General features: G+C 37.1%; 1 protein-coding gene across 2 annotated transcripts; it reads left to right on the top strand.

The window, feature by feature from the left end:
* The first annotated feature begins 1,106 nt into the window (after nt 1–1,106).
* On the top strand, nt 1,107–11,305 carry LOC103941875 (mechanosensitive ion channel protein 2, chloroplastic). 2 transcript variants are annotated; one of them, XM_009352075.3, is made up of 14 exons: nt 1,107–1,279; nt 2,029–2,252; nt 2,339–2,398; nt 3,230–3,375; nt 4,121–4,244; nt 4,364–4,461; nt 5,386–5,499; nt 5,724–5,784; nt 5,905–6,054; nt 6,145–6,255; nt 6,462–6,629; nt 6,758–6,871; nt 8,232–8,288; nt 10,169–11,305. In XM_009352075.3, the coding sequence occupies exons 2-14, from the start codon at nt 2,175–2,177 to the stop codon at nt 11,063–11,065; spliced, it is 2,178 nt and encodes a 725-aa protein (XP_009350350.2). In that variant the 5' UTR covers nt 1,107–1,279; nt 2,029–2,174; the 3' UTR covers nt 11,066–11,305. The 2 variants fall into 2 exon arrangements, with proteins under 2 accessions (XP_009350350.2, XP_009350348.2); XM_009352073.3 differs by having other exon boundaries at nt 3,224–3,375.
* The last annotated feature ends 156 nt before the right edge of the window (nt 11,306–11,461 follow it).

The raw sequence follows: 11,461 nt of genomic DNA, 5'->3' as shown, positions 1-11,461 counted from the left end.
AGGCATTCCAATAATGTAAATAAACCTTCACCTAGTTAGACCATAAATTAAAAGCACTAGAAATTAAGCTCCTAATATGGCGGATCATAAGAGCTTAATTCCAATAATGTAATCTCTTTAAGCCAAGACCCCCTCTGCCTTAGGGAGATAGACGTCATACCAAGCCACCTTAGGTACACCTTTGGCTGCATAACGCCCTAAACAATTACCAGACCATAAGAAAGAGCAGAGCCTTCGCTCAATATCTAAAAGCATTTGTTTTTTTTTTTTTTAAGGATCAGATGCGAGCATCAAAAAACTTGAATATTGGAAAAGCACAGCTTGATGGGTTGCAACCTCCCAGCAAAGGAGAGAACATTGTTCTTCCAGGTTTTAATCCTTGCTTCATTCTTGTCAACTAAAGGAGCAATCATGAAAAACTTGGAAGTGATTAGAGGAACTCCCAAGTAATGGACCATCAAAGATCCTCAGTGAAAATTAAACAATTGCAAAATTAGATATTTAGAGATGTCATCCATTCATGCAATAAAAATTTGGCTCTTGGAGGCACTAGAGGCTAACGGGAAAGCAATTGAAAATCCCAAAGAGATTGATAAAGAACCCGAGCAGACTCTTCATCTCCGTAACACACTGTAAGAAGATCATCAGCAAAGCAAATGTGAGTTATAGCAATTCTCTTACACCACCATTGAAACCGAAAAAGAGGAGAAGTCTTACTTTAGCATTGATAATACAGGGCAACATCTCTATGGCAATGACACATAAGTAGCACGACAAGGGACCCTTGCCAAAGGCCACACCTGCTCACAAAATAACCCACAAGCTCACTATTCACAGAAATCGAGAACATAGGAAAGAGATGTTGCTTTTAATCCAACTAATCATTGTAGGCTGCATAGCAAAGGCAGCCAGAATAGCAAGAATAAAATCCCACTTCAGAGTAGAATTCTCTGTACTAAATTATGTTTGATTTATTGTTTGGTAATCGAAACAACATTGGGACAAAAAATAAAAGGACCAGAATGGAAACCCACAAAAGTTAGGGGTGAACATGAAATTAACCCAAAAGAATATGCCGATTGCGAATCTGGAGTTCCAAAAAACCAAACATTCCATGAAAAAGAAATAGAAATTTTTTGTTCTTCCTCTTGTCTTCATTTCGCCGCTCGCCTACCTTCGATTTCCGTACAGGAATACGAAACCCAGCCTCCAAATTGCATCGAGAACCCTCTGAATCCCCCGATATTCCAATCCGTCGTCGCTCTACGTAGCCTACGAGGTAATCTTTTACACTCTAAATTTTCATCCCCTTTTTTTCCTCAAATTATTGAGCTCAAATATTGCATATATCGTGTCAGTTAGCAGAAATTTTAGTGTTTATATATATGTATAGTTTACTTTTCAGCAATTTTTGTGTGTCTAAATAATTTTGAATTTTGGTACCTTGCCTTCCTTTCGTATTGATTTTTGTTAGAATTATTCCATGTAATTTAAGAAATCATGCCAAAATCGTTATATGGAGGGGGGAAATTTTTGGTTTTCGGTTTCAGTCAATGGAATTTATACTGTGAGAATTACTTTCGGACTGAAATTTAACATGTGGGTTCATTTGATTTTTCGAAGTTTAGCGTTCCCGTATGTAGATAAATTAATGCATCTACTAGTAGGGGCTGATGAGATTTAAGGTAGAGGGTGGTGTTTCCAGAAGGGAACACCCGCCAAAGATTAGCCACAGTTTAGAGTAACATGAAGGCTTGTAAAGAAACCAATGTGTGAGCACAAGACCGAATGGTTAAATAGAATGTGTATGGAATGGATTGCCCTACTCTTTTCAGTGATCATGTTACTAAAGTTGATTCAGTCACGAGTTTGGTAAACTACCATGTTTCCCGTTTAATATTTTCTCTATCATGTGGTTGTTCATGCATCAAGAATTTACTAATGTTTGAGCGATTACTTGATGTTATTTCATTTTTGAAGTGTTCATGTGTTTAGCTTTGAATTTGATGATATGCTTTCATGTTTCAGGGCTTGCTAGAATCTGTGACTAGCTTAAGCTGGTTCTGGGCTTGCAACGTTGTGAAAGACTAGTTGATCACTTTATCCATATCAATTGAATTTTGAAGGTGGCTTTGAGTTGTGTTATGATCTGACCTTCTAATTTCAACCCAATAATGGTTCTTGCTGGTTCATTGCAATTGTCCCATGGATTGGGACTTTGCAAGAATCAGAGGTACAGAGAACAATTTAAGGTACTATGAAACTTTATCATTTTAATTCGTATTTCAATATTATTGCGAGAGTGTTTTCAATCCTAAAGTAATTTTATTCTTTGCAGTGTGGAATACGAAGGGACAAGTTACATTCCTTAAACACCGGCCTTACATCAAGATTTGCAGTATGAGTTCATAATTGTTCCATTTTCTTTCCCATTGAGAAGATGGATATTTAGATTTTTTATATAGTAAACATATTGCTGAGTTACTTTTCTGGATTATTGTAGATGGTACATGTAGGGAATTGTTCTCTTACTAAACCATCTGGCAACACAACAGATTGTGAATTTTACCATTAATTAGGTGGATTCTTGATGTAGCTGTGGTCTAGATTCACAATCACAGTATGGCAACACAAGTTTGGCAAGGGAACATTACCCTATGTGTGTTTAAACATACATTTTAAGCACAAAAGAAGTTACATCTACTAAGTACTTCCCTTTCATCACATTATTATATTTCGTGCCTTATCTCTTTAGAGTTTAGGCTCCAGCCGTCCACCCTAAAATTAAATCTCATGATCAAGCGCTTACGATAACGCTGCTCAAGTCTGTTGGCAAACAATGCACACAGATAGAAAAAAAGGTCCGAGGCATGTTCAGTATTGCCAGTGCTCATTTTATGCTGCCCCCACCCCACCCCTCCCCCTCTCCCTCTTTCCCCCAAAGGCATTAAATTGGAAATGGGTTGGGCCTATTAGTGACAGAGATTGTGATTACATGCTATTGTTGCGTTTTAATACTACTGTTATCCTGTGATTTGTGAAATTTCATCATTTTGTTGATATTCATTCTAGTCGCTTGTTCGATTTTCTTATTCTCAGATATTACCAAAGTTGTTTTGTTCCCTTTTAACAGCTTGCCTAGGAAATACTATTTAGTGATGCTCTCTTCTTTAGAAATTTAGTAACTTTCAGGAAAAATCTTGAGATCATATCTTCTTTACAGTTTCGGAAGCAGGATTCTTGGAGTATCAGTTTATCAGACAATGTATACAGGCCCTTACATACTGTATCTCACAGATATCAAGCATTTAAGTGCCATTCCTTGCCAACATCAGGCCAACATGGATTGAATGCAGCTGCGATGGCGTTGACAAGGTTTTTCTTTTTAGTGTGTTATAAACATGTCATATGCATTCCTTATAGTTATGGTTTCTTAATTTTATTATTCTATGATAACACATGTAACTATAGTTTTGTGCATTATAATAATAGTACCCATACTTCTTACCATTTCAGATCTTTCAATCTTACAGTGACTTATGCATGACTACAGTTTGTTGCTTTACTCTATACTTTCCTTTCAATCTTTTGTCCTACTTATTTTTATTCTTTTAGTTTTGTGTTAAAAACAGTGTTTGACAAATTTTACTTGATTTTTAACATAAGCAAACATATTACCTTTTTACCAATATATAAGCATGGCATCATTTTACTTTGGAAATCAATGTCCATACTCCTTTCCCCTGATCAACCTGGATGAGTTTTTAGAACAGTATTTTGATGTATTATGTCATTAGTATACTTTGACTCTTCCTACGTATAAGCAGCACGTGGGCTGCTCAAAATGCTATTTCAATCTCTAGGGGTGATGGTAGTTTACAATAAAACTACTTAGATATGAATACTAAAGTTTAACAAGTACATCGAGTTTGGAAATCTTGGTGCTTTGGCTTGCTTAGTAATTTTTCGTATTCCTTGTCTGTTCAGCTGGTGATTTTGTCTGGGTTTTTATGTTTCTATCATTTTATGATGTCAAATGCTGTTATCTTAAGTACTCTATATTTCTGATTTGTATAATCTTCTTCCTAAAATTTATAAAGAGATTCATATTATTATGCAGATCATATAATGCTTTGCAAGGTTGTCCTCTTGTATTCAAATTGGTTCCATCAGTTGGCCTCATTATTTTTTCCGTATGGGGTATTCCACCACTTATGCGCCTGATCAGAAATCTGGTCCTTCATGTATGCTTATCTTCTTATGTGTTCTTGGTTTATTTTGTATAATACAGTATTTTGCCTGTACTTCTGAATTGGACAGACACTTGATGATGCTATCTAAAATCTTTCATGCTGTCCTGCAGAAGAGTGATAGTAGTTGGAAAAAGAGCAATACGCATTATGTGACAACCTCATATATTCAACCTTTGCTGCTTTGGACAGGAGCAATTCTCATTTGCAGGTGTCTCGATGTTGTATTATTATGAATAATTATAATTTTTTGTTATATCTTTTTCACGGTGAGTGTTACAAAAGATCCAAACCCCTAGCGTCCCTTAAGCAAAATTTGCAGTCAGAAAAATGTGAAAACTACAAGCTCTGAAGAAGATAAGGAAGGAATATTGTCTCAAACGGATGTCAATAGTGGATTTGGACCTTAGAGTCTTTAAAGAGAACACTCAACACCATCAAAAGTTGGACTATTGTTTTCCCTTCGTCTATGGGATCAGCACTGTGAGGTGCAACAGACCATTCTACTTTGCCACCAAACAAGTTTCTCCTTCCAGCACTACACCTCCAAAACTGCAGTAAGGCAGTAGTGTCTGTATCCCAGAAAGAGAAAACACAGGTGACTAAGGGACGGGGACGGAGGTAGAAAATTTCATAAGTGAAGGCAACCTTAACATCTAGTTTTACTTTGGAAGATTCAACATAATATGGTATCTTCTATACTAATTTCATGGCTAATTTTTAACACAACTTGGAGTGATTGTATTTTCATACATATGAATTGAGTTGCATCTCTCTTTATACTTGATGTCAAGGAGGGAGGAGGGAGGAGGGATGAAGAAGAGTGGAGGAAGGTGCAAGAAATGCATACAGAATGGTACATAAAATGAAAACTAAAAACCTATTTGAAGTAGTTTCTTCTTCTTTTGAACTTTCGTTTCATGCGTTCTTTATTTCTCCCTCCACCCTCCCACCACCATCTTCATACTCCATTCCCCCATATATTTTCCTCATCTTGAGAAATAAAATAATAACTGAAGTAAACATGAGAAAAGGTACCAAACAGGCCCAAAAGTTCGGTCGTAACGTAACACTAGAGAAATAGTTGTGAAATTTTAATGTGAAGCCTGTATTGATCATAGTGGCTTTCTTGTAGGGCATTGGATCCAGTCGTTCTATCTACAGAAGCTAGCCAGGCTGTTAAGAAACGGCTTTTGGATTTTATAAGATCATTGTCAACTGTTCTGGCATTTGCCTATTGTTTATCAAGGTCAGCCTTTTTTGTGGTTTAGTCTTCTTGCTTGATTGTTATATGCAAACTTTAAGATATTTACTTGGCCTTTTTATTTCTTGATGTTTCATTGACCAATCAACAAGAAGCCTTCACTGATATATTTGTGCTGTACTGATTTGTTCTTTTCAATGCAATTGACAATCTATAAGTTGTAACGCTTATTGACCTCCTTGATAACTAATTGTAATATATTCATGCAGTGCGATTCAACAAGCACAGAAATTTTTTATGGAGAGTAGTGACTCCAGTAATACAAGAAATGTATGTGTTGTGTGCCATAATTGTTCCTTAGATATATTTACTCTCACTCTGTTTGTGTGTGAAGAATTGTAGTTGTTTTCACAAAGAATGAGAGCTCTTTTTCTTTTGTTTTTTTGGCAGATGGGTTTTCAATTTGCCGGGAAGGCTGTTTACTCTGCAGTATGGGTTGCTGCTGTTTCGTTATTCATGGAGTTGCTAGGTTTCTCTACCCAAAGGTGGCTTACTGCAGGAGGTCTTGGGACAGTATTATTGACGCTGGCTGGTCGTGAGGTGAAATCCAGAAATTCTTTACCAATTTTTCTTATTTTCCTTTAAATATCTACGCTTGTTTAATTTTTAACCTATTATTTTTAAATCTAGATCTTCACCAATTTCCTGTCAAGTGTAATGATTCATGCGACTCGCCCTTTTGTTGCAAATGAATGGATTCAAACAAAAATCGAAGGCTATGATGTATCTGGAACTGTTGAGGTTTGTATTAGAATTATGAAAATTCATGCACTAAGATAAAGTGACAACAGGACTAAGACTAAAGATAGATAGTATACATTCTTTCATGGTAAATTATACTTATTCATAACTGAAAACTATGCAGTTATATGAAAAAATTTATTATATTGGTTTGCTGAAATATTTTTTACTTACTGAGTAATCCGTGCTTGTATTGTTGCTTGCAGCATGTGGGTTGGTGGTCACCAACAATTATAAGAGGTGAAGATCGTGAAGCAGTTCACATTCCAAACCACCAGTTCACAGTGAATGTTGTGAGAAATCTCAGTCAAAAAACTCATTGGCGTATCAAAACTCACCTTGCCATCAGCCATTTGGATGTCCATAAGATAAATGTAAGGAGTGACTCCAGTCGCCGAATTTTGGTCGTCTCCTCTTATGGTTCAATGGCTGCTGTGGTTTTCAGAACAATGATGTAATTGCATTCACACTTAGTGTGTTAATTGCCCTTATCTTTGTCCAGAATATTGTTGCGGACATGCGCAAAGTCTTGTCCAAGAACCCTCAAGTTGAGCAGCAGAGGTTGCATAGAAGAGTATTTCTGGATAATGTTACCCCTGAAAACCAAGCTCTTTTGGTTAGTATTCACATTTTTACGTTCTTACTTATTTTGTAAATCCACGTTGTTTAGTTGCGAGTTATGTATTGATTCTGTTTTTCAAGTTAATTTCTCATTTATGTGGGAAGGAGCTCAGCAATATATAATTTCTGTTTTAGATCATTTTGAGCTTTGAAGTTATGATACAACCTCTTTATTCTGAAGTAAATTGACGAAAGGTTGGTGAAATTAAAAAACCAAGTAGCACCTTAGTCTTAAATCAGTAGATATGCAACAGATGCTTGGCTAACTTTCTTTTTTTTTACTTAAGAGATAGATGCAAGGAAGAAATGAGGGAGGATAACAGATGTCTGGCAATAACTTTTGTTGTTTTACTTAAGATAGAAAGAGGGAGGGAGAGAGATGTGAGGAAGTGGGGGAGAATACACAAACCTGCAAATAGACCTGTCAATGGATCAGATTTTGACCCCGTACCTGAATGGAATCCAATGTAATTAATAGGATATGGATCACAACATCCAATCTGTTTATCCGGATAAGATATGAATCTGAGAATTCGATTATAAATGGATCCGGATATGGGTCAAGGTGGATCCGATCCGATAATGATCCGATTCAACTTAATATAACGTATTATTTGACTTTTATATTATTTATACTTTTGTATAATGGTAGTTTAAGTTGTTTATGCAATAAAAATGCACTTATATTCTATTTTCTTATTATTCAACATAAAACTTTAAATTAAAAATAGAAAAATATAATAAAAGATCGAGGTTAGTAATGATATTTTAATCTTTTCTATGTCTTAAATTAAATCTGATAAGGATCCGATCATATGCTAATCGGATCTGGATTGACAAGTCAAATAAAATGATCCAAATAGGATCCGGATCCATTAATCTAATTATGAATGGATACGGATATGGATCAAGGCTGATTGGATCCGAATTCAACCCGTTTACAGGTCTACCTGAAAATAAAAATTATTTAAAAGTTTGTTATAGTTTTTAGGGAGTTGTTACTATTGCCATTAAAAAAATAGTTACTCTGCAGTCCTGTTTTGTTTTGTATTGTTTAAAATAACAGCTCCTTATGAAATGAGACATTAAAATAAAAAAGATAAAGAAGTGCATGATGACTATTTTGTAGTGCCAATAACAGCATCCAAATAAGGTGTTACCAAACAGATAACAAGTAATTGTTTAATTCAAAATGCTTGAATATGTATGCGGAAGTGTTCTTACACTGAACAATGAGCATGTGTTCATAGTCTCGACAACAGAAGTATATGTTGAATGTGTTTTTCTTGACAATTGTATGTGTTTTATCTTTTGACAATTATATGTTTAATATGTATATTTTTGGCGTATTGCAGATCTTGATTTCCTGTTTTGTGAAGACATCACATTATGAAGAGTATCTGTGCGTTAAGGTAAGGACATTTTAATTCAGAAAAAAATTGTTCTACCTTCCAATTAGCTGACCTCAATTTACCATAATCAAGGCTTAATTACAATATGCTAACATAAAAGGAAAGATGACAATTTCTTAGCCACTTACTCAAATTAGAAGCCCTTTTTCCCTGCATGTTTCACCCCAAACCTTGCATGCACCAAAAACCTCATACCTGAGATACATTTTAGTTCATAAGGATATGGATACAAATGTTGTTCGCGAAGTATGATTGAAATGCATGCTGTTACAGGATGATCACTTCAGAGAGTTTATTTTTTATTTTTTTATTCTTTATTCTGGGCTTTATGCTGTTATATTGATTATATAGATGTACTAGGAGTGTTTAGTGTTACATCACATGATCTGTGTCCCCCAATCCTGACCCTATCGTGCGCGCGCGCCTCTGTGTCTGGGTGTGTGCGCACGCGCCTCTGTGTCTGGGTGTGTGCGTGTCTCTGTGTGTGTGTGTGTGTGTGTTAAAACATCTTTAACTACATTAACCCCCACTACATAATGATTATACTATGATCTATAACTCATACCACCGCCCCTCAACTAGAAGTGTTTAGTGTTACATCACATGATCTGTGTCCCCCAATCCCTGACCCTATCTGTGCGCGCGCTCCTGCGTGGGTGTGTGTGCGCGCGCGCCTCTGTGTCTGGGTGTGTGCGTGTCTCTGTATGTGTGTGTGTTAAAACATCTTTAACTACATTAACCCCCACTACATAATGATTATACTATGATCTATAACTCATACCACCGCCCCTCAACTAGGAGCATAAATAACTGTCATGTCAATTATTTTTAAATCAGAAGGAATTTCTTTTCCCTAAATCACTGGTAAAGACATCTCCCCACTTTACATAGACTTAAGTTTTTCTTTGTATACCTGTCTCTCGCGAAATAACAATCCATGCTGATATGTTTCGTCCTCTCATGAAATTGCAGATTACTGGTAGTCCATAGCCTCACAATCCATGTCTTACAAAATATAATCCATGTTGATGTCTCGTCCTCTCTTGAAATATCAAAGTACTTATAGATGCATATAGTCTTTATTATCCTGAAACATTCTCACGGAGTACTGTCACACGCACCTCTTTCTTGTTAAAAAAAGGTTTCACCACAAATTCTCACATGTCGTGTGAGCCATAGCTCTGATGATCTCACAGCCACAGTTTTCTTCTTAATTTAGGCCAAGTGAGATCTTCTGCACAGTCAGCATCTGAACAGCTAACATCTGGGTCTCATGCCTTGTCAAATTTGAAGTTAGGATGAATGGAAGTATCCATTGGCTTAGCTTCCAAACACTCCTGTTTCATTTAATAGATCAATATATTTTTTGTGAGAGACAGTCACATTGCAGATCTAGAAACCTCCATCACAATAGTTATCTCTAGTGAACCAATTCCTTCATCCGAAAATTTTATTAGATAGGATTTTAAGTTTGTTGATGAATTTGCCATGTGATGATGCTGCTGGTAGACTAAGCCTCATAATGGAGTTATGGAGATCACGACTTGAAATCCCAATAACATAACTGGATAAGTGTCCTTTTTCTTCTAAGATCCTGGAAGCTCAGAAGGTAGCACAGAAGATGTCAAAACAGTTTGAGGGTTTTATCAATTTACTTACAGATACAAGATAACAAACTGGTTGACTTCATTGTGCCACCACCAATGACGACACAGAAATGGCAGCCGATGTTCTTGCCATACTGTGATTCTGGACTATTATAACTAGATTCGTTCTTGCCTGAATGATTGTTACATAATAATCTGCTATCATGATTTCTGTTTCCTTGATATATTGAAGGTTATGCTCATTTCAAGTGTACTGAATGTTTGACCAAACAGGAAGCTATAATGTTGGATCTTCTTAGAGTCATTAGCCATCACAAGGCCCGACTTGCCACACCAATTCGTACAGTTCAGAAAATGTATAGCGATCCCGATTTGGACAGTGTGCCATTTGCAGATTCAATGTATAACCATGCTGAAGCAAGATCCAGACGCCCATTCATACTGATTGAACCCTCATACAAAATCAATGGAGAAGATAAAAAAAGGAGTCGTACGCAAACCAGTGGAGAGCGAGATGGGAAGGCCACAACGCGGCCATCTCCTGACTCCAAGGCCAGAGAAACACCAACTTCTGACACCAAGTCAGATTCTAGAACCGGAGCAACATCAGCATCTGACTCCAAGACCAGAGAAACACCAACATCTGATACCACAGCAGATGCCAAGGGTGGAGAAACGCCAAATTCAAACACAAAGGAGGACCCAAAGGGTGCAAAATCATCTACATCTAATCCCAAAGTTAGTGACAAAGAAACAGTGAAGTCAACATCTAATTCTGTCTCCAAGTCAAATTCTAGAGACACTGAAAAGTCTGATTCTGACTTGAGAGCAACGGGCATAGCATCTGATAATTCGATGCAGAACTCTGACAGAAAGAAACAAAAGACTGCAAGTGGATCAACGGCTTCTCCAGTGAAACAGGAAGGTGAAAGGGCGCCCGTTCCTGAGCCACCAATATCAAGGCCTGCTATAGAGGAAAACATAGTGCTTGGTGTTGCTTTAGAGGGCTCAAAGAGAACCCTTCCGATTGAGGAGGCGATGGCTTCCCCTTTAGCTCATGCAGAGGCAAACGATTTGGCTCCTTCCCACAATGGAACTGCATCTCCTATTAAGGGTAAGAAAAATGATCAGGTTCCGGCTGCACCAGGGTCAACATCTGGAAATGATTGAGTGTAGGAAGATCGAGGGAGTCGTAGCTTTTGCGCCATGCAATTCCCTAGTCTCTTTAAGAACAGGGCACTGTACATTGTAATTTACACACGCTAGTTTTCGTAACTCTTGCCAACAGGGTATGGCATTTTGTTGGCCCTTTTCGGTGAACCAACCATACATCAAACAGAAATGTAGGCTTCCATCAAATTGATAATATTGATCCTAGTAGGCCGTTTGCGGCGGGCTGATTGGATTTCATTCTGCTTCAATAAAGTATACTACGATCAGTCACTCATGCGTGCATTTGATGATTTTGACCATATTACAAGACCCACCCATTCGATAAATGTTAGCAATCACACACGTGCACAACAGATCACAGCAAAATCCTCCACACTTTAGTGGAGCGATGTA

Source organism: the organism of the source record quoted next, unplaced genomic scaffold, assembly GCF_019419815.1.
Source record: "Pyrus x bretschneideri cultivar Hongxiangsu unplaced genomic scaffold, Pyrus_bretschneideri_v1 Contig18, whole genome shotgun sequence".
Classification (NCBI taxonomy): Eukaryota; Viridiplantae; Streptophyta; class Magnoliopsida; order Rosales; family Rosaceae; genus Pyrus; species Pyrus x bretschneideri.
The sequence above is the reverse complement of the archived record's forward strand: the minus strand, read 5'-3'. Positions and strand labels throughout refer to the sequence as shown.

Bases quoted from the DNA above. Each gene is read 5' to 3' on its own strand.
- LOC103941875 (XM_009352073.3), top strand. From the start codon at position 2,175: ATGGTTCTTGCTGGTTCATTGCAATTGTCCCATGGATTGGGACTTTGC. The intron at 2,253-2,338 runs GTACTATGAAAC...TATTCTTTGCAG, and splicing joins GGTACAGAGAACAATTTAAG to TGTGGAATACGAAGGGACAA. The intron at 3,376-4,120 runs GTTTTTCTTTTT...ATTATTATGCAG, and splicing joins GCTGCGATGGCGTTGACAAG to ATCATATAATGCTTTGCAAG.